The 24008-nt window shown below is 41.4% G+C and overlaps 1 protein-coding gene across 6 annotated transcripts; it reads left to right on the top strand.

Moving 5' to 3' along the window:
* The first annotated feature begins 761 nt into the window (after positions 1-761).
* On the top strand, positions 762-22901 carry LOC126796412 (uncharacterized). Of its 6 annotated transcripts, none has more exons than XR_007672345.1 (4): positions 762-1267; positions 1408-1685; positions 2620-2744; positions 18917-19096. XR_007672345.1 is itself a non-coding variant. In XM_050523241.1 (4 exons), the coding sequence occupies exons 2-4, from the start codon at positions 1479-1481 to the stop codon at positions 22691-22693; spliced, it is 564 nt and encodes a 187-aa protein (XP_050379198.1). In that variant the 5' UTR covers positions 762-1267; positions 1408-1478; the 3' UTR covers positions 22694-22901. The 6 variants fall into 6 exon arrangements, 3 of the variants coding, with proteins under 3 accessions (XP_050379198.1, XP_050379199.1, XP_050379197.1); XM_050523241.1 differs by lacking the exon at positions 18917-19096 and adding an exon at positions 22326-22901 and having other exon boundaries at positions 1408-1549; XM_050523242.1 differs by lacking the exon at positions 18917-19096 and adding an exon at positions 22326-22901 and having other exon boundaries at positions 2620-2702.
* The last annotated feature ends 1107 nt before the right edge of the window (positions 22902-24008 follow it).

Here is a 24008-nt window from a genome sequence, read left to right as displayed (position 1 = left end):
ATGAAGAAGAAGCAGGCTTTGGATTCGTTTACATAGAGAGAAAGAGGGAAGCCTCTTTGATTCAATTTCGCCACGTCACACAATATGAACGTTGCAACAAAAGTTTTCAAACCTCTGGATAAAAAAAAACAGCTTTCTATTTTTACCCTCTTGACAAATTTTTACTTTTACAGTTTTACTTGAGATATTTTTACTTTGTTTTATTCCCACCCGAATGCATATTCGTTTCCAACTTTCAATTTCACTTTATAGTAAATGTTTTTGCATACAGTTATTGTCTAATTCATTAAACATGAATCGTAACGCCAACCCAAACACAATAGTGGAATTATATGTACCATATGCGTGTGTCGTTGTATGAGAAGAACACTATTAGGCTTTAGGGCCCATTTTCTTATCTTCTCTAGCCAATTTATGTGAGTCCGTGAATATTTTACATATTTTTCCGGCATAAAAAAACACATTTATTGACATTTTTCTGAATTTTCAAATTCCTAGTCTTTTATTTTTCTGTTAGACTACGCGTCGTCACGAGCGCAGTGATATTCAAAGAATATTTTTCTGCTGATTGATTAATGTTTTTTCACGTTTACAAAAAGTTAAGATTATTTAAGTCGCATTTTTTTTTCAGAAATTACTTTTTTGCATTTTAAGATTTCAGCCATTGATTCCCTCGTTTAATCTCCATCGTTGATTTTCCTTTAAACATAGGCCTAACCCTAGCCTCAGCCCACACCATCACTGTTCACTCATCTCTTTCTCTCTTTGCCTCGTTCCATCTCTCTCTCTCTCCCCCCTGTTGCAACACAGTGAAATGCATAGGGGTAAAATTATCATTTTCAAACCTACTCGATCTTCTCCGGCGACTTTTCCGGAATAATAGGCATTTATCCAACGATTCTTAAAGTGTGTCAACTGCATGTGGCAATGGAAACGTGAGACTCTCACAAAAAAGGGCCGAATACGAGATGAGAATGGATGAGTACGCTCCGATTGTTACCTGGAAAGACGCTTATACCCCTGTAGCAAGTATCATTCAGCCATCGAAATCCATCCTTACACTGTCGCCGTCTTCTCCAGACCGCACCACCGCCGTCTGGCAACTCCTCGCCACGAGACCACCACCACCGTGACCACCTCTCTGGCCTCTCTCTAACCATTTTCGCAAAACTAACATGCGGCTCCATTCCGGCAAATTCAAATTTTGAAACAACGAAGGTTCGTCACCGACTTCCCGAGCTCCGACAACCTCGTGGGGTTTCTCTTGGTAAAATCCTTTCTTATTCTTCAATTCCCAGTCAATTTACTACCTTTTATCTTAGATTAGGACCTTGAACTCACCTTTTCATCTCGTTGGTTTCGTCGGCGTGTTCTTCGAACTCTGGCGACTTTGTTCTTCGATTCTAGAGGCGAGCTGTTGTTTCTGGGTTCGCCGTGGAGCTTGGAGAGGCAGCATGAACATTTGAGAGGCGAGGAAAATGTCCCACAAACTCGGATCGGAGGTGGAAGAACTTGGAGGTGACGGGATCTATTGCAGCTCTTGGTTGAGGTATCAAACGAGCTCAAATCATATTGATTTTGATGTGTTGGAAATATTATTATGTTGCTCGTTGTGTATGTGCATGTCGAAGTTGGTTGAGTTTAGGAGGAGATTGTGGCCGGGGAGTTCCGTCGGAGATGGCAGGGTAAGTTCCAGTTTTTTACCACTGTGAATTTACCCAGTTACATATAAGTTTACCCAACAGTAGATTTAGTAATTACTGTTTGAATTTTACTGTTTTACTTTTATACCCAACATTAAAAATTCAATTAATTTGTTTTTACTTTCACTGATTCGGTATATATCCCTATTTACCATTTTTATGTTTAGGTGTTTAATTTTATTTATATTAGACCAACAGAATTTAGCGAATTTCGTTAAACTTAGTTTTAGCATTTAGGTAATTTAAAAGGTAGATTTTACTAAAATATTGGACAACCTTTAACAAATAAAATTCGGGTAAACATAAACTCGATTTCCGCTCAGTTTGGAAGTCGAGAGACTTGTAAGCATAAGAATTAAAGTGTCGGAAGAATAAAATAACTTTTATCAATTATAAGCTATTCGCATCTTGAGTTCTGAGATGAGGATATACATTAATCAGATAACAAAATATTGGTCACTCCTCCAATTTTTAGTAACTCGACAGTTTATTCCTTCGAGTTTCAATTTCGATTGATTACTGCTTATACTTTCCAAATTCGAGCAATCTGGTCATTCTGTCATCTTTCCATCCAATTTGAGTGTTAAATTGTTTTTTGGACAAATAGAAAATTGGATAGACTTAACATTCAAATTGGATGGAAAGATGACGAAATGACCAGATTGCTCAAATTTGAAAAGTATAAGGAGTGATCAGTTGAAATTGAAACTTAAAAGAGTAAACTGTCGAGCTTGTAAAACTGTGAGGAGTGACCAGTATTTTATCCTTAATCAAAACTCACACTCACCAATGTTAAATCAACCAACCTTTGTGAGACCTTGACTCGGATGGTCAACTTAGTCAAACCGACGAGGAGTTGTTAAATCGGCTGAAAAGCACCATAACCCTTACTCCCTTCTTTTTGCTTCTTGATTAGTTACGTGACATACTTGGAGGACGCGATTCTTCGCAACACGAGGAGCGAGATTTCGGACGCGGACTTCAGCACTGCTATCTCAGGTGCGGTGAGGCACCCGCTAGGGGTGAGACGGTACCTTCCTGGTTAGTGGTTATATATATAAAATGTATATGTTATATGTCTTTATCGCCTGCATGCATACATTTGCACTTTAGTTTGGTGGATATGTCTTGAGATTGACCTTTTAATGTATCATTTACTATAAATTGGTGATTTTCGTTGTTCTGATGTTCGGCACCGCATGTTTTATTGTTATACGGTGAATCTGTTATCTTGATGTCCGACACCATGATTTATCCACGGTGATTTCCATTGTCCTAATGTCTGGTACCGTGTGATTTATTTTACAATGATTTTCAGTTGTCCTGATTCAAACACCGTAGTTTATGATTTTAGAGTTTTGTTAGGTCTTGGTTAATCTTCATGTTGAACCGTGGAGCTATTCGGGTCGTTTATACACCGTCGGTGTTATTTTATATTTTGAGTTGAGTCGCATATTTCACATCCACATGACTTTACTGACTTGCCATATATATTTAGAGAGACATGTTATTATCTCGATTTAATTAGCCCCTTTAAGCTGATCGAACAAGTTATCAATCCTAGGAAAAGGATACATATTCTTGATGGTCAATTTGTTCAACTTCCTGTAGTCCACACACAACCGTAGTGAACCATCATTCTTCTTCACGAACAATACCGGTGCACCCCAAGGTGAGACATTAGGTCTAATGAACCCTCGGTTCAATAACTCATCCATTTGCATCATCAATTCCTTAAGTTCGTTCTGTCTCATCCGATAATGTGCCTTTAACACAGGTGAAGTACCAGGTACAACATCAATGCAGAAATCAACAACTCTCCGAGGAGGTAAATTCGATATCTCCTGAAACACCTCACTATACTCGGACACCACAACAATGTCTGCAATAACTACCTCATTGTCCAGTCTGTTGAGGTCGGGTGCAATCTCTAGCTATATGTCTCACCTGCCCAACCTGAAACATTCCTACTTCCTCAGCTTCGAGCAATCTGAGGCATAGTGACTCATTTCGCCGCAAACGAAACACCTCACAGATGACAACTGCTTGACAGGTGCAACCCTAACTGATTGAGTTGTCATCTTAGTTGGAGTCTGGTGATAGGTCCTCAGCTTCTTCCAAGATCCACCTTTCGGTCTCGTAAACCCACCTCTTGAAGTGACTGCCTTCCCTTTTCCTCAAGCATCTTTAAACTCCACATCGCCTTCTCGAGTCACATCCATTGGCCTAACAAAATGATATAACCGTGCAAAACGAGCTTCATACTCCTGGACGGTCATATCTCCCTGCACCAGAGTAAGGAACTCAAGCTCAAGTTCGTCATTCACCGTAGATGGAAAGTACTTCTCTCAAAAGAGTTCCACATAACCCTTCCAAGTCAGAGTGGACACATCTATAGTCCGCCGTGTGCTCTTCCACCAATCCATAGTATCATCCTTCAAGAAGAATGTGGCTATCATCATTTTCTCAATATCAGAGCACATCACCATCTCAAAGTAGGTCTACATACTCTCAATCCAATGATCCGCCACCATATGATCCAAACCCCCATGAAATGATGGCGTTGACAAACTACCGATGTCCCTGATCAGCTTAAGCACACGACCCTCGTCTCTAACGACAATCTCTCTGTCAACCTACTCAATAGGTGGTACCTCCTTCTCATAAAGGTTCTCCACATTGTAGACTCGGACTCCACCCCTAGCTCGGCCTTGGCCTCTAGCCCAACCTTTCTCTAAATTCATCACCTTGAAACATTTAAACACTTAGACAATACATGTATAATCTTGGACCCCAAATAAAATAGATCAAACATATATTAACCAAGACATTTAGAAGGGAGAAGAATACTTGAAGTATCATCACAACACTTCTATTTAGAGGACCAAACCTTAAGGTAAGGCTCCTAACACTCATGCATACCCAGTAACATATCAATACCGAAAAACATATGATGGGGAACCGCTACAGTCAGACCATCGCTCTTGGATGATATTGAGAAATCACCAAATACACAACTCACACTCTGATACCAACTGTCACGACCTAGAAATTCAGATGATTACAATTCGAATTCGAAGCCATGAAAACTCTAAAATAATCCCAACTATATTGAAATCATCTTACAACAACAGTGTATCGAAACTGAGTTCAAAGTACGACTCAGTCGACCTGAATAATACATCACCAATTTATACACACAAGTATTAAAACAATTAGAAATGTAATATTCACTCGATCCTCACTAAAAATAGAAGAGGGAAACCCTCAGAAAATCCTCTGTGTAAACTCTATGAGCCTGCTAAACCCTCAGAAAACGTTTTAACAAGACTCAATGTTAAAACCACGTACAATATAACAATACACACATGCTTATGTACTAAAACCAAGCAACTCTTACACAACAATATATAACAAGTCGCACCAATAATCCATTATACCGGGAGGTACATTATCTACTATTTCAGTCTCATCCGCCACAATTAATCAAAAACAATAAAATTGCATAATTTAAATAAAAAACCATAACGTTATATAATATAGCAAACCATATATATGTATTGTATTTACCATTTTAGTACACATACACAACTCATTATATTATATCGTCGTCACAGTTCACTCATTATAAAGAAATCATTTCATTAACTTAAATGCATCTTAACATAAATGCAAGTCACCACCAAGGGTAGACTTGTCATAGTCAGATTTACTCAGCTTATTTTCCTGCGTGCAACTTCTACAATACTAAGAGAGATTCTCTCACTCGTTTCGTCAGTCACCTAGTGGCATAACGTGCTTAGGAAAAAAAGAGAATAATAATTACAGTTAAAAACTGTTTATGAATCACTATTCACGTAAAATGTTTACGAAGCACTGTTCACATAAACTGTTTGTGAATCACTGTTTACAAATCACTGTTCACGCGCCACCCTCCGACAACCGCGCGTGACCTCACTTGCAACCATCAAAATAAACATTTTCTTCCCACAACCATCCTACGGCCTAATACCTACTCTCTGCTGCCGCACCTCGTCCCACGCACCGCCCTAGGCGGCGGCACGCGCACCACAAACACCTATACCCAAACTTCAACAAATCACAAAACTTTCAGCATGAAAAACGTAGATCACAAGGCGTAGACCATAACCGTACATGCATTTAGCTCTAATCCGGCCGGAGACCGCCAGAAATACCGCCACAAGAAACCCGGATCAGAGGTTGAAGATCGGAGGCGAAACTGCTCGATTTAAACCCCACTGCCGGTGGAGGTACAAAAATGTATTCCATAGAAACAAAATTCAATGTGAAGACAAGCAACAACAAAAAATAGTGTCAACTAACTGAAAATCTAAACCCAATAACTTACTGAAAAAATTAATCAACTAACAACATCCTACCGTTCTACAAGGGACAGGAAAAAAAAGAAGATATTTTCAGTCTATACCAAATGGCATTGCCTGCAGCAAAGTACCGATCTGATCTGTCTTTACATCCAAAATTCTGAAAATGACCTTCAACATGCAAAGCTTTAATGAAAATACGTTTTCGTTCTCTTTTTTAATTTTATTTCCTTTTATAAATGCCTTGTGCTACTGTTCTTTCTGTTTAGGAAAATATTTTATTCTATCATCAGGAAAAATGATTACATATATTACCGTAGATGAAAATGATATGTGCTGTTACAGACCAAATTCTTGAGGCATGAATTTCACAGTTTTCCTAATATGAACCTCCAAACTAGTAACTCTACGATGACATGCCAGAATAGAAGTGTAGTGCTTAGCTCCCATACTGATTGTTATATGATTACGTGTTCAAAGTTACTTAAAGTAATTATAGAAACATTCCTTCTCTAAACTTGAAAATAATAAACATAAAACATAGCGGAGCCTAGAGTGCATACACAAAAGAGTGAGATATGGGTATCAAACTTGAGGCGATTGGGCCATCATGACAGGATTGAAACTCATATGTAATTAAGAGTTTTACCAAAAACTGGGAGCTGAAACCAGGCGGATCTCAAGGGAAGCGGATCTAATCTGCCTTGTTTGCATAGTTCATATCTCAAAGCAAAAGTCTTGGCCTCTTCTCCGGCTCCGAATCCGGGCTCATTCCAGTTTGATTATTCTGATCCCTAAAGTAGACCATGTAGATTCAATTACTCAATACCGTCCAATTAATCCAGCAAATTTTATCTTTAAGATAATTCCAAAATTTTCATCTTTGAGATTGGCTGGTATTGCTTCCCGAATTATATCTCCTCAGCAACATGGTTTTGTTCAAGGCCGGACTATTTTAGATTTATCTTGGCCACTTCTGAGTGTATAAATATGCTTGAAAATAAGTGCTCCGGCGGTAATGTTGCAATCAAGGTGAACATCGCTAAAGCCTTTGACACTCTTTCATGGGATGTTTTGTTAAAGGTGTTGACGACCTTTGGTTTCAATCAGATTTTCATTGATTGGGTGCGAGAAATTCTTGAATCTGCTAAGCTTTCCTTGTTAGTCAATGGAAGGACTATAGGATACTTCTCTTGTGCTAGGGGAGTTCGCCAGGATGATCCGTTTTCCCCATTACTTTTTTGTTTAGCCGAATAAGCTCTTAGCCAGGGTATTACCGATTTGGTTCACATGAACAAACTTTGTATCATATCCTCTCCGCGTGGTATACAAGCTCCTTCCTATGTTCTTTTTGCCGATGACATAATCATTTTTTGTCGCGGTGATCGTAGAACTCTGGGAGTTATCATGTCTTATTTGGAGGAGTATGGTCTAAACTCTGAACAAATTGTTAACAAGGCTAATAAACATTTGCAACGGCGTAAGCATTCCATTGTCTCAAAATTTGGTATTTCTCAAGGGTCTGCTCCATTTATTTATTTGGGTGTTCCCATTTTCTATGGTAAACCGCGTGCTAGTCACTATAGAAGTATTGCAAACAAAGTTCGCACAAAGTTTTCTAGCTGGAAAGGTTCTCTTTAGTCCATGGGTAGTCGTCTGTATTAATTAAATCAGTCATATCTAGTATGTTGGTTTATAGCTTCCAAATGTATGAATGGCATGTTTCTTTACTTCGGAGGATGGAGACTTATTGTAGGAATTTTTTATGGTCCGGTTCTATTGATAAGAGAGGTATGCATTTGGTTTCCTGAAAGGATTGTTGCTTGCCTTATAAAGAAGGAGGGTTGGGTCTCAAGCAGTTGACTATGTGGAATCTCTTTTTTGTTCTTAAAAAAATATGGGAGGTTTTTTCCAGCTCGTCGAGGGGTTGTGATTTGATTCGCACCAAATTTTGGAAGAATGGTCGGCTACGAGGCTCTTATGTTATTTCTTCAATATGACCAGGTACAAGAAAATATCGGGACATTGTCATTGTAAATGGGCATTGGATTCTTGGAGATGGTTCAAAGGTTTCTTTTTGGAATGATAATTTCATGGGTAGGCCTCTCATTCATTTTTTTTAACGTGCATGGGGGGTTATCTCATCAAATGGAGGTCAAAGTCTTTGATTATGTCCATGATGGAAGTTGGAATTTTTCCTTCCTTCTGCACTTTCACTTTCCAGCGTTATGTGCTCTTGTGAACAAAGTTTCAATCTCTATCACTACTTGTGCTGAAGACAAGCTTATTTGGTCTCCTTCATCAGGGGAGCTCACTGTTAAAGAAGCGTATAGTTTTTTAAAGCCTACTACTCCTCCATTGATATGAGGTAAGCTAATTTGGACAAAATATATTTCTCCTCCTATTTCTCTATTGGCTTGGAATTAGGACGGTACCGGATATTATATTATATATTATAATATAATATGTACTTTATAAACTTGTCTTCAGCACGGTAAAAATATATTATCCGCTGCAATATATGAAAATCTCTGTTGTTTGAATAAAGAATTTGCCAATGTCCGAGTTCGAGCCCAAATCAGATCTTATCTCTCAATGGCTAGCCCAGCTCAGCCCCACGGCCCGCAACAGTGATAACAGCTCGTCCGATTCCACCGAGACGGCCCAAAGTTTGATTCATCAAACTTTTCTGATAACGGGGAGAGAGACGAAGACGATGATTATCAAAACCAAATCTGGGAACAGGAAGATGAAAAACATCAACAAATGACTGCTGACGGATGGCAGCTTTCCGACGACTTCCCAGGAATGTACATCAGGCCCGTCTACGAAATTGAAATCCGGGCTCAAGCCCAAGTTCAAAACCAAGATGACGAGGCAGATGATGCGGATCAAAGCAACGACGATCTAGAATACCCAACCCATATCATCGGGGCGGCCCAAGTCGAGGAACCCGAAATGGAGTATCCCACAAGGTTGGACCAGTTGCTAGAAAAGTTAGAAAAATCAGGGGTAGAAAAAATGTTCACGATGGAAGGCGTGGAAGGGTCCGGTTCAAATATCTCATCAGGATTCATTCCACCAAACCCAACCTCAGGCCCGTTTGGGTACCCCCCTGCTTCAGGAACACACAGAACGCATGTTGGACCATCAAACCTTGATGGATGGGGCGGTAGACTCCCAAAGAGTCGTATGCCACAAGGATACGGAAGACCACAACAACCTTGGGTCCTTCCCTCAGCCCAGTCCGACAACGGTGCCATGCTTATCCTACCTGAAGATTTTACCCTAATACCCGACGTAATAAACCGATGGGAGTCGATCACAATCAACTTGATCAACAAGATGCTCTTTGATTCCCTGAAAGACAAGGTCGAGTATGTTGAGAACCTCCTAGGGGAAAGGGAGAAAGAAACTTGGATCACTTGGAGGATGCAGTACGAAGAGGAGTACCAGCAGCTCATCCTCATGACTACGGACGTCAGAAACCTAACGGCCGCAATCAAGCGAGTTTTCGGAGTCCACGACCCTCACACAGGATCTTTGCACCTTCAGAACCAGGCTTACGCCGACATTGAAAGACTTACGTGCAAGCGGCTCGATGACATCGGCCCGTTCCTGTTCACATATTATCAGCTCGCAGCAAAATCAGGCAAGATGTGGGTCAGCACAGAACTCTCAGACAAACTGTTCAGGAAACTTCCTGCTGACGTAGGCCCAATAATAGAACAAGCCTACAAGACCCGATACCCAGGCCTGACCATTGGAGTCTTAGCCCGAGCAAATTTCATAGTTGAATACCTGCAAAACATCTGCAAGCAGGCAGCGCTTCAGAGGAGCCTGAAGAACCTGAGCTTTTGCAGTAGGATGCCAGTTCCAGGTTACTATGAAAAGAAACAGTTCGGAATTCGTAAGGCAAAGACATACAAAGGGAAACCACACTCAACCCATGTGAAGGTTATCAAAAACAAGTACAAGGGTACAGAGGGCAGAAAATGCAAATGCTATTTATGCGGGATAGAAGGACACTACGCAAGAGAATGCCCAAAGCAAGTGGTGAAACCGCAGAGGGCAGCATTCTTCAACGGGATAGGCGTAGACGAACGATGGGACGTAGTCTCAGTCGATCCTGGCGAGCCCGATGATGACGAGATCTGCAGTATCTCTGAGGGAGAAGCCCAACATGACATGTCAGATCTCATGGCCTTCAAAACACAGCTACCCTATGCTGTTGATATCGAGCCCAGCTCAATGCTCGTTTGGGTCCAGAACCCTGTAAAACACACCAACAAGCCTTCCTGGAAAAGGAAGAATGAACTGGTGGAACCACAGCTCAGTTGCAACCATACATGGAGTGACACGGCGGATGTTCGCCGAGAAGAACGGTTCTGCACCATATGTGGTGATGCCACGCCAATTGGTCGAAGGGTCCATTGCACAACCTGTACACTCAACCTCTGTTCACTATGCGCCCTCATGGAATACGATATCCAGATCATACCACCAAAAGATGAAGCCCGACAATGGCAGTATGCGAACCGAGACCAGATCATACAACAGCTATACGATCACAACGCATACCTTCTGCGCCAAGTGACAGACCTGACCCAACAGGTGACCCAACTAAAAGCCCGACTTGCTCAAACCCAAGTTGACCAAGAAGACCTCATCAGTATGGACGACTTTAGCCCAACTCATGGTCTTCATGATGTCCATATACAGGATTCTTCTACAGAAGAACCCTTTAAAAGAAGGGAAGGGAAGGAGCATGTCATTCAAAGCCCGAAATCCAAAAATGAACCATTCACGTTCATCACTATTCCTCGAACAACAGGGATTAACATCAAGGAGCCCAATCCAGCGCAGAAACTTGGAGCCATAATCTCAGAAGAAGGAATAGAGGAGCTGGCCGCAGCAGTAGACACTGCCTACACCGAAATGCCTAAAGGAGGATTGAACAAACTGTACAACACGATCGTAGAATTCGTGATCCCTCAAGAGAAAGGCAAGCCCATCAACTTCAGGGTTAGAGCAGTAATTGACACAGGCTGTACATGTTGCTGCATCAATTCAGATATAGTCCCACCGGACGCCATGGAAGAAGCAAAGATCCAAATGACCTTTGCAGGCGTGAACTCAACAGGCAAAGCCAGGATGAAGCTAAAATCAGGGAAAATGATAATCGCCGGCTTTAGCTTCATCCTGGCTTTGCCCGTTGAGTTCACGCCTGCAAAGGTTATTTGGATCTTTCTTCTTCCATGGCGTCCGGTGGGACTTTATCTGAATTGATGCAGCAACATGTACAGCCTGTGTCAATTACTGCTCTAACCCTGAAGTTGATGGGCTTGCCTTTCTCTTGAGGGATCACGAATTCTACGATCGTGTTGTACAGTTTGTTCAATCCTCCTTTAGGCATTTCGGTGTAGGCAGTGTCTACTGCTGCGGCCAGCTCCTCTATTCCTTCTTCTGAGATTAGGGCTCCAAGTTTCTACGCTGGATTGGGCTCCTTGATGTTAATCCCTGTTGTTCGAGGAATAGTGATGAACGTGAATGGTTCATTTTTGGATTTCGGGCTTTGAATGACATGCTCCTTCCCTTCCCTTCTTTTAAAGGGTTCTTCTGTAGAAGAATCCTGTATATGGACATCATGAAGGCCATGAGTTGGGCTAAAGTCGTCCATACTGATGAGGTCTTCTTGGTCAACTTAGGTTTGAGCAAGTCGGGCTTTTAGTTGGGTCACCTGTTGGGTCAGGTCTGTCACTTGGCGCAGAAGGTATGCGTTGTGATCGTATAGCTGTTGTATGATCTGGTCTCGGTTCGCATACTGCCATTGTCGGGCTTCATCTTTTGGTGGTATGATCTGGATACCGTATTCCATGAGGGCGCATAGTGAACAGAGGTTGAGTGTACAGGTTGTGCAATGGACCCTTCGACCAATTGGCGTGGCATCACCACATATGGTGCACAACCGTTCTTCTCGGCGAACATCCGCCTTTTCACTCCATGTATGGTTGCAACTGAGCTGTGGTTCTACCAGTTCATTCTTCCTTTTCCAGGAACGCTTGTTGGTGTGTTTTACAGGGTTCTGGACCCAAACGAGCATTGAGCTGGGCTCGATATCAACAGCATAGGGTAGCTGTGTTTTGAAGGTCATGAGATCTGACATGTCATGTTGGGCTTCTCCCTCAGAGATACTGCAGATCTCGTCATCATCGGGCTCGCCAGGATCGACTGAGACTACGTCCCATCGTTCGTCTAGGCCTATCCCGTTGAAGAATGCTGTCCTCTGCGGTTTCACCACTTGCTTTGGGCATTCTCTTGCGTAGTGTCCTTCTATCCCGCATAAATAGCATTTGCATTTTCTGCCCTCTGTACCCTTGTACTTGTTTTTGATAACCTTCACATGGGTTGAGTGTGGTTTCCCTTTGTATGTCTTTGCCTTATGAATTCCGAACTGTTTCTTTTCATAGTAACCTGGAACTGGCATCCTACTGCAAAAGCTCAGGTTCTTCAGGCTCCTCTGAAGCGCTGCCTGCTTGCAGATGTTTTGCAGGTATTCAACTATGAAATTTGCTCGGGCTAAGACTCCAATGGTCAGGCCTGGGTATCGGGTCTTGTAGGCTTGTTCTATTATTGGGCCTACGTCAGCAGGAAGTTTCCTGAACAGTTTGTCTGAGAGTTCTGTGCTGACCCACATCTTGCCTGATTTTGCTGCGAGCTGATAGTATGTGAACAGGAACGGGCCGATGTCATCGAGCCGCTTGCACGTAAGTCTTTCAATGTCGGCGTAAGCCTGGTTCTGAAGGTGCAAAGATCCTGTGTGAGGGTCGTGGACTCCGAAAACTCGCTTGATTGCGGCCGTTAGGTTTCTGACGTCCGTAGTCATGAGGATGAGCTGCTGGTACTCCTCTTCGTACTGCATCCTCCAAGTGATCCAAGTTTCTTTCTCCCTTTCCCCTAGGAGGTTCTCAACATACTCGACCTTGTCTTTCAGGGAATCAAAGAGCATCTTGTTGATCAAGTTGATTGTGATCGACTCCCATCGGTTTATTACGTCGGGTATTAGGGTAAAATCTTCAGGTAGGATAAGCATGGCACCGTTGTCGGACTGGGCTGAGGGAAGGACCCAAGGTTGTTGTGGTCTTCCGTATCCTTGTGGCATACGACTCTTTGGGAGTCTACCGCCCCATCCATCAAGGTTTGATGGTCCAACATGCGTTCTGTGTGTTCCTGAAGCAGGGGGGTACCCAAACGGGCCTGAGGTTGGGTTTGGTGGAATGAATCCTGATGAGATATTTGAACCGGACCCTTCCACGCCTTCCATCGTGAACATTTTTTCTACCCCTGATTTTTCTAACTTTTCTAGCAACTGGTCCAACCTTGTGGGATACTCCATTTCGGGTTCCTCGACTTGCGCCGCCCCGATGATATGGGTTGGGTATTGTAGATCGTCGTTGCTTTGATCCGCATCATCTGCCTCGTCATCTTGGTTTTGAACTTGGGCTTGAGCCCGGTTTTCAATTTCGTAGACGGGCCTGATGTACATTCCTGGGAAGTCGTCGGAAAGCTGCCATCCGTCAGCAGTCATTTGTCGATGTTTTTCATCTTCCTGTTCCCAGATTTGGTTTTGATAATCATCGTCTTCGTCTCTCTCCCCGTTATCAGAAAAGTTTGATGAATCAAACTTTGAGCCGTCGTCGGTGGAATCGGACGAGCTGTTATCACTGTTGCGGGCCGTGGGGCTGAGCTGGGCTAGCCATTGAGAGATAAGATCTGATTTGGGCTCGAACTCGGACATTGGGCCTTCGGCCTGGTGGACAGTACCGTTTAGTGACACAAAAGTCCCTGCACATGCATAGTGAGGCATGTGGGCGGGTTCATCATCATCGTCTGTCCCCTCATCGTCCCATCCAGTGGCTTGTATGTCGGAGATTGGGATTCCATGACTTGCTGGTGGGTCATAACGGCATCTGAACTGGTACTTGCCGGTGTCGGCGTGTACATGCCAGCCGCTATCTTCTGTTTCGTCCAGCCAATGTGTGAATCCAAGGACGTAGTGCGTCCTTTCCTCGGGATCTTGTATGGCGTCTTCCGGCCTACCTTCTTCTGCTGGTTCATGTATGCGCTGATCTTCGAAGTTACTGAAACAGAGGCTAGTGTTACCTCTCTGATTTACCCTGAGCCTTGCATCCGTCGGGATCTGTGTTGGTGGTGTGATGGTAGATTGCTGTAATTCCCATTCACCTCCTCTGTTTGATATTTCCCACCGTTGCCCGGGTATACATGCAACTCCATTGCTAGCAAGGTAGTCGGTAACCTCGTTAATCCGGTAACCAAAGCTGGTTACGCTAGTGTTGGTGAGTCTGGCTATCAGCGATCTTGTCACGATCATGTTGCTGTCTCCTCCTTGCCAGCCTTGACCATATCCCCTGGTCTGGATGCTTACTTGTATATGGTTGAAGAAGTCATGAATTGACATCATTGCATCCGGTATAATATACACGAGTTGGGATCCCCTTGTCATGTCGATGGACATCGAGCCAATTACTTGGCGATCGTCGTTCCAGCGGGTGTCCCTGAATACGACTAGTGCAGATATTCCTGCATCAGTCCTGTGCAACATATGTATTCTGACCATACCCATGCCAATGTGCATGAATTGCATTCTTTCCCGTACGAGGGTCTGGTATGATCCTTCTTCAATGAACCTGAAGTCCATTTGTCTGTCAACTATGTGCGCGCTCCGTTCTTCATAGTGTTCATATACACGATTGCGCGGCTCTCCTCCATTGTGGGTGTAGAGGATTTCGGCAGGAACTAAGTTCGCCCTGCGTTGTCGGCTTAGTGCTAGTTCTGCATCCGGATCGAGTTGTCGTTCGATCGTATTCCGATAACTGCGGTTGAATATTCGTCTGACCGCTCTTTGTGCCTCGTGCCGTTGACGGGCCATTCTCCGGTATCCTCGAATTTGATCTTCGACCGTGGCTGAGGATCCGTTGCTTGCTTGAGCTCTCTCAGTTGCTGGTGGAGCCTGGAGATGGGTCCTGCTTCTTACCTGGGTTGCCATCTTTCTTCCTGAAGCGATACGGATCTGACCAGACGTAGAACTTGTCCGGTAGCTTGAAGCTTTCTTTATCCCTGATCTGTGCTTCAAGGATTGTGAGGCGGTTGCCTTGAGATCGGACTTGCTCTTGAAGGTCTTCGCACTTTGAAAGGATTCGGGTGCAAAGGTGAATGAGTGTATTGTTCTGCTTTGCAAGGGCTGAGGATAAAGATCCCCCTGTGTGTTCGCTAGGTTTGACGAAACCTTCGCCCTTTCCGTTGACTGATAGTGAGCTGGTTGCGGAGATTGCTGATATGTACTGAGGTGCCCTAGTAATCTCTTCCCAGGAGCACATAGACTACTCTGGTGTGAGGGACTTAGCAATCCGCTTTGTTTCTTCCAACAGCGCCTGTACCTGGGTGAGCTGTCGTTTGAGTTGATCTGCGACTTCAGCTGTTGCAGCCTCGATTGGTTTTGGCTCAGATTCTCGCGCCAAAATTTCCTGTACTGACTCGCGCAGTTGGGTAAAGCCTTGTTTGAGAAAAGTCTGGGTGGACTTGATTTCTCTGAGGTCGGCTTTAAGACTTGTGAGCTGGGTGTGCACCTCGGTGAGTACTTCCGAGACGAGAGGTGCTGGTACGTCCGGGAGGGTTGCTTCCTCCGGGATGCTCTGTAATCTGGTATGTGTGGTTGTGACCACGTACTGGGACAGCCTTTGGATACTGTCGTGGATGATTGAGTGGTTGTGAGTTTGTGTGACGGAGAGGTCGTAGAGGGTATTGAGAAGGTAAGGGATGTGATCCCTATCCTTTGCAAAGACTCGGTGAACAGAAGGTGTTCCGGTTCCAGTCCCGTAATGGTAGCAAGGGATTTGGCAGGATGGGAACTTCTGATCTTGTTCGTAACGTGGGTAAGTTGTCAAGGGTCTGAAAACAAAGTTGTGTCGGCTTGACCTTTCGGATCTAGACCAGTTCACCAATTCTTCTTTAAATTCCCGAGCTTCGTGAGGTTGCATCTGATGACCCTCTTATGCCGTTTACTGGGTATCCGGCCGGTGTACGGTGTGATCGTCTCCTTTCCTTGTTGTTGCAGCCTTGTTTATGTCAGTTTTCGCCTTCCGCAGCCAAACCTATTCTCTTCCAGGTGCTGCCTTGTAGGGCTACTTCGCTTCGACACCTAACCCTGACTGGGAACAGAAAGAGTAGAGTAGGGTAAACACCGTGGTCTTATAATACCGTGAGGATACTGTTCTTAGGGGTTCAGAGGTATCAAAAGATTTTCACGAAGTGTGGGGAGTATTTTCAGAAGAACATGATGAAAAACTGGGTTCGAACCTACTTGTCGCCTACACAACCTTGTAAGGTTCTACTCCTCCATCAACTTATCAAAAAAAAGTGAAGCATACGCTCGTAGGCGGCTAGCATGTCTTCGGCGGCGGCGGCGCGCTGCTGTAGGTATGGTAAGCAGTCTCCATACCAGTTGTCTCGGGTGGCCGAGCTCCTTCCTTCCTCCAGGTCTTTCCTCGTGATGAGGACAATGTTGTGGATCTTTTCTCCAAGTGTGAAGAACTGTCGCCGGCGATATTGCAGGGCTTCCTGTCGTGAATCCTCGTGTTGCTCCATTGTGCAGGGGAGCCTGCAGAAGGGCCGATAGTCAACGGCTTCTTGTTCAGCTGTCGGAGCTTCTCCAAGTATGCGCACAATTTCTGTAGTGCCTGCTCTTTGTTGCTGGCGCTGTGTTGTCCTTCCGTTAGTACGGCGGTGATGACCTGCTGAGCTTCCTCTGGGATCCATTTGATCAGTGTGATAATCTGTGTGAGTCTTGAGAGATTGTCTGCGAGATGATTATCTTTTCCCCGTATATGCTGAAATTTCATTGTAACCCCAGAGTTAGTTATATAGTCACAGAAAGCTAACCATCGGACTCTTGAGGGCTTCTTCGCCGTCATTTTCTCATGAAATGTGATGATGGCGTGACAGTCTGTGCGAATGGTGATCTCATCTTTGTCAAGATAGAATATCTTGAACTTCTCTAATGACTCCATCACAGCATGAATCTCGCTGTCGATTGTTGATTTAACCACCGGGAATTTTCCGCTTGCGTAGGCGCAGATTTCCTCGGAATTGGGGGAATCGGCCTTGTGCCTTTTCCACTTGCAGATGCCACCCCATCCCTCCATACAACCATCAGTTTCTATTATGATGTAGGCATTGGTTGTGGGTAACTTGAGGTCCGGCAGATTCTGCACGATCTCCTTGATTTTTTCCACCAGCTTCCAATCCTGGGGGTGCCAGCGGCGGTCTCCATGTTCGGAGGTTTTGCTGTACAGCGGTCCAAGTAGGGTTCCGCATTTTGGGATATAGTTCCGTGCATAGTTCAAAATCCCAAGCCAGCTTTGAAGACCTTTGAGGGTTTGAAGTGTTGCATTATCAACTTCGGCAATCTTCTTGATGATATGTGGCTGAAGCTTAATCTTGCCATCTCCGATCGTCGCACCTAGGAAGTCGATCTCAGTTACCGCAACCTTCATCTTTGTCGGGGATAGAATCAACCCGTTCTTTCTGCAGATTTCCAACATTATACCCAGATGTCTTTCGTGTTCCTTGAGGGTATTGCTAAAGACCAGGATGTCGTCGATGTAGACGGCGATAAAGGCTTGTGTTCCTGCAAAACATTGGTCCATTTTGCGTTGAAAAACGGCAGGGGCATTGGCTATGCCGAATGGCATTACGAGCCATTCATAGAATCCTACTGGTGTCACGAAAGCAGTCCATGGTATTGACTCCTCGTCCATGAGGACTTGATGGAATCCTGACTTCAGATCAAACTTGCTGAAAACTTTCGCATTCCCAATAGAGCTGATTATCATGTTTATCCCGGGTAGCGTGTATTGATCTTTGTGGGTGTTATCGTTTAGACTGCGATAATCAAAGACCATCCTTTCTTTTCCACGCGTCTCCTTCTTCGTTACGGGATCTACGGCTGTGTCGGAGTAGGTAATGAATGCGGCAGTGCGGTGCCGGCTTTTGCTGGGTCGGATTACTCCGATTTTGAGAAGAGCATCTATGTGGCGCTGGTACTTGTCCCTATTTTCCTTTGAAATAGCGTCGGGCGGTTTGCTGCATATGGTGAGGTCGGGGTTGATTATATCAAGTTTGCACTTGATCCCGTTCTTTGCCCAGTGTCGCATCGGGTCGTCGCCAATATGTCCTTGCTCTTTCAGCTCCTTCAGAAGCTTGTGGTTTCTCAGGTTCTGTAGTCCGTCTTCTGGGAATTCCTGAGCGTAATAAATCTGCTCAAGTTCTTCTTTCACCTCTGGTAAGACGTCCCCGAAAAACACCTTTTGAGGTTCTAAGGTTGTTGGGATTGTGGTGATCTTCTTGTAGATTGTCACCTCGTTCCAATTACTTGGTCAATTACATGAGACAATAGAGAAATAGGAGGAGAAATATATTTTGTCCAAATTAGCTTACCTCATATCAATGGAGGAGTAGTAGGCTTTAAAAAACTATACGCTTCTTTAACAGTGAGCTCCCCTGATGAAGGAGACCAAATAAGCTTGTCTTCAGCACGAGTAGTGATAGAGATTGAAACTTTGTTCACAAGATACTATAATAGATTGTCTCAAAATAATTTTTCGGGATAATATAATAGATTGTCTCAAAATAAGGTTCTCTATTGGTACCTAATATATTTCTAATTAGGACGGGTTCTATCAGAAAATTGTTTACAAAAAAGAGGCATATCTCTAGCTTTAATGTGTGTGCTTTGTTGCTGTCATGGAGAATCATTAAATCATATTTTTCTTCATTGTTTTTTCTTAGCAGCTATTTGGTCCATTATGCCAAGGAAGTTTGAGCTTCATGGTGTCCCGAGCTCTATTATTGATCTTTTGAATATGGAGTTGTCAGCTGGCCGGAGTTCTCAATTACATGATCTTTGGGTTGCATCTTTTGCCTCAGCTCTTTGGTTCATTTGACATTGTAGAAATCGAGCCCGGTATAATGGTACTGAAGTTACTATTTCTCAAGTTTGGCGTTTAATTACGAGTAATATTGCGGCCTCTAGTAAGTTGTCTTCTGGTTCTATGTTTAATAATGTTCAAGAGCTTTGTGTAATTAAAAATATGGGTGCTAGTTGCAAGCCTCGTCGGGCACCTCGAGTGATTGAGGTGGACTGGTTAACCCCTCCTTTTGGTTTGATCAAAGTTAATACTAATGGAGCATGAAAAATTAGTTCTAATAAGGCAGGCTATGGTGGTGTTTATAGAGACTACAAAGGTACGGTTTTAGGTGCTTTCTCTTTTACTTTTGATATCCTTAGCTCAGTTGTTGTAGAATTCATGGCGGTCATTAAGACTATTGAATTAGGTTGGGTTAGAGACTAGAAGTTTTTATGGTTAGAGGTGGACTATTCTCTTATTCTTCTTTATATACAGTTTCCTCATCTAGTTCCTTGAAGTTTTCGTGTGGAGTAGTTCAATTGCTTGCATCGAATCTCTCAAATGCCTTTTAGATCGAGCCATATTTTTCGTGAGAGCAATCAAGCTGCTAATGCTCTTGCTAATTTTGGTGCTTCTTCAGATAGTTTTACTTGGTGAGATTTAGTTCCAGATTTTCTGGTGAGTTACTGTAATAGAGATCGATTAGGATTTCTTAATTTTCGTTTTCGTTAACTGTTTCTTAATTGGTTGAGAGATAATTGTGTTTGTTATTATTTATTACTCTTTATATCTTTTTTTTTTCAATAAATTTTCGTAAGAGGATGTTGGTCCTCTCTAGGTTTACCAAAAACAAAAAACTAATGAACCTCCTAGCTTTCAGAGAAAGACTGGTCATAACAAAACACACAAGATGTACATAGCGAAACTCATTCCATTTGCAAATCGAATGAGATGTGTATTCTGGAAACCTTGCAATATGTACAACCACAACTAAGTTTTCCTTTACAAATTTCATATTCTTTTGCAAAGCTCTGTCTTACCATCAACTACGTGTGTCACTCCAGAAAAGGCACTGTGGAAGATAATAGAGAAATGAAAACTTATTCTCTTAAATGTTTTCTTGTATGCCTCGACCTCCCTCCAGGTTAACAAGTTAGGCAGAACAACTAGGTGACCCTAACAGTTGTCAGGTTCTTAACAACCCATACCATTAGGCCATTTCGATTATAATGAAGCAAAAACCCGTGATTTTGAGTAAAGGAGTATCATATAACATGGTCTATCAAAACTGAAAAGAAAAGCACAACAAGCTGAATTAAAGGGCAAATCTTTGGCTTTTTTCCTTTTGTATCCAATTAAAAAAAAAGATCAAATCTTTGATATGAGGCAACAAAGACAGTCATTCCCATGGTTAATCCTATGAACAACTAAAGCACAGAGTATTCAGTGTTCACTCATGGCAATCAAAACATAAGAAAAAGTGAGGTAATTTCACCTCAAAACATCAGAGCAGAAACAGAAGGTAATTATATACAGTGAAATCAGAGAGACGGGAACAAATAACCATACTTGTATAGTAAAGCTCTTTGATCAGGTAGATGAAGACCAGTGGAGACACACATGATTTTCATTGCTTTTCTTGTTAATTATAATCAATGAAAAGAAGCCATGCTTGCAAATTGTGAGTGGCCTCTGAGATTTCCACTTCTTCAACAATGTTCTGGACCCATTTCCAAATGCCCCTGAGTTTCCCTACCACTGGTTTGAAATATAAACAGTGAGAAACTTGCATCAATGGAAATTGGTGAATTTATCAAGCTTGAGCGAAAAAATATAGGGGTATTTTAATTTATACCCAATTTTTAGAAGCTCTTTTAAAAGAAACTCACTTATTTTTTTCTTTATTATGTACTGAATTATAATCATTCGTTTAAATCTAAATTATAAAATACCACTATTTAAAATATGATATAAATTAGTGATTAGTCAATCAGTAAATTGTGCTCTCATTAATTGCCTTAATTATAGATTTTCTTTTACTCATCACAAATTTAGAAATAATGAAGCATTTCCTTTTTCACATATCTAGAATTCATAAGTTTTTTAAATTTAAATCAATTCAAAATCGAAATCACTCTATGATGATTTGAATTTTCCTTTTTTTTTTCTTTTGTTGTAATTTAAAATTTAAAATTTTATAGGTTATTTAGTTCATTTCAGCTATTTATTTACAACCTTAGTTTGAGGTAGAGATCGATAATTTTTTTTTAATTCCTATTTAGTAGGTTTTTATTTTTAAAAATTAGGTATTTATCTTTAAAGCTAACATCTCTTATATATAAGAATTTTTACATCAACCTGTTTGTTAGGTATTTTATCATTCCAAAGATCTCTTTCGTAGGTTGAATTTGAAATTTATACTAATATACATATATCTATCTATTAGGTAAATTTTACATCAACCTTTTTGTTAGGGATTCTCTAATTTTAAAGATCTCTTCGATATGTTGAAAACTTATATTAATATGCATGTATTTATCTATTAGGTAACAATAGAGAGTGAAAAAATATGAAAGTTGAAACCTAGAATAAAAGACTTGCCACATGACAAATATTCATGATACAATGATAATAAAAAAAAATATTTGAGAAAAAATATATATAGATATATATATATATATACGTACCTTATTGATAGATTCAAAAAATTGAAGAAAAAAAACGACGAATGATATAAGTACACAACAACCTTTGTTTTTTCTCGTACCATTTATAAAAACTGGAGTAATGTTTGTATTATGAAACTCTCATGTGAGCTATATAAGTTTTTTTGTCAAAAAAAATTTAAAATCAAATCTTTTGGTAATTTAAAGTAGTTAAAAATTAATTATAGGATTGAATTAAACATGTGCAATAAATAGATACTACGATTAAGGAAACCAAAATGATCAAAATGACAAAATAGGCTTGTAGAAAAAGAATGTGGGTTTAGATTGAAAAAACATTTGAGTGTGGATTTGATTTTAAAGAGGGGCTCCAATATTGGGTATATTTTTAATTTTCTCAAAATATATATATATGACGCAAATATCAACAATATATATGACGCCAATATCAACCCCACAGCTCTGGAATTTTGGTGGTCGATCGATGATATATCGATAGATTTATTCTAGGATCACTCGTACCTGGGCCAGGCCGGCCAGCTATATAATAACTGATGAGCAAGTGAAGGATCACAGAAGACAAGAAGGATAAGATATCTGAGGAGTTGGTTTTCTTCTTTTTTGCAGAGATGAGTCCCCAGTCGGTAGCAGCGGTGATGATTCTGATCACTCTTTTCACCACAACTCACAGCATCAACAACACCATCACCTCTAGATCAGTATCATCTTGGTGCGAAGGCGGCCGCACCGATAACCCCTCGTGTCTTATCGGAGGGACTGACTTGGACTCGGATGAGTTCATGATGTATTCTGAAATCAGCAGAAGAATCCTGGCGGGAAATTCCGGCACTAAGAATGTAATCGATCCTTCAAAGACGTTGTCGTGCGATCGAAGTAAAAATCCTCAATGCCACGCCGGTCAGAAAAATTCGAACCCCCCAGGAGTAGACTGTGTCAAGGCCAAATACAACCGCATCTGCCACAAGTACCCTTAAACTCATCAGCGGTGAGCTAGGTCATCGTATCATTAATATTTGAGCTCCTACAATTGATTGTTGGTCCTCTTCTATCTGCTTTAATTACTTGCTTCTGTAATCAGTTCTTTTGTATGTAAAAGGGATCACAGTTGTCTCTGCATTTGGTTTAGTACGTTTTAACTCGATTATGAAGATTTTAGTTGCTTACTAGCTAGCTTGTTGCTCGATCAAGAACAATATATATATATATATATATATATATATAGTCGTTATCCAGAGTGAAATTTCACTATAAAATTAAAGAGTGAAGTTCCAATTTTAGCACATTTTTCGATCAAATTTTTTCACCATAAGAAATTCAATATTTAGGTATGTTATTCAAGATTATCTCTACAAAATTTCATTCAATTTGGACATCGTTAAAGTATTGAAATTAGATTAAATCAATGAATGAATTAAAATTATTCAACATCGTGTAAATCTCAATTTTAAAAGCTCGAACCGTTGTCGAATTAGATGAAACTTTCTATAGATGATCTTGAATAGCATACTTAAATGTTAAATCACTTATGATGAAAAAATTTGACCGAAAAGTGTGTCATAATTGGAACTTCACTCTTTAATTTCAAAGTGAAGTTTCACTCTTTTTAAGATATATATATATATATATATATATATATATATATATATAGTCTCTATCCAGAGTGAAGCTTCACTCTGGAATTACAGAGTGAAGTTTCAATTTTGGTACACTTTTCGGTCAACATTTTTCACCATAAGCGATTCAATATTTAGGTATGATATTCAAGATCATCTATACAAAATTTCATCTAATTCGGACATCGTTAAGGTATTGAAATTAGATTAAATCAATGAATAAATTAAAACTGTTCAACGTGAACCGTTCATGTAAATCTCAATTTTGAAAGCTCAAACCATTGCCAAATTTGATGAAACTTTGTAGAGATGATCTTGAATAACATATCTAAATATTGAATCACTTATGGTGAAAATATTTGACCGAAAAGTGTGCTAAAATTGGAACTTCACTCTGTAATTCCAGAGTGAAGCTTCACTCTGGATAGGGACTGTATATATATATATATATACACAAGGCTTTTCACATAAGGAGGTCTTTATCTTAGCTTAAGGTACGGATTTTCATTTTTGACCAACTTGTCGATTGCGTTTTCACATCTCCACCGTCCAATATCTAGGTTATAACGTATAGATCATCTCCACAAAACTTCAGCCGATTTCATGACCGTTAAGGTATCGAACGAATCAAAACCAATGGACGTATTGAATTTGCCGAACATGAACCGTTCATATT

Source organism: Argentina anserina, chromosome 5 (genome assembly GCF_933775445.1).
Source record: "Argentina anserina chromosome 5, drPotAnse1.1, whole genome shotgun sequence".
Taxonomy (NCBI): domain Eukaryota; kingdom Viridiplantae; phylum Streptophyta; class Magnoliopsida; order Rosales; family Rosaceae; genus Argentina; species Argentina anserina.
Note: the sequence above shows the minus strand (reverse complement) of the source record. Positions and strands in the feature narration are given on the sequence as shown.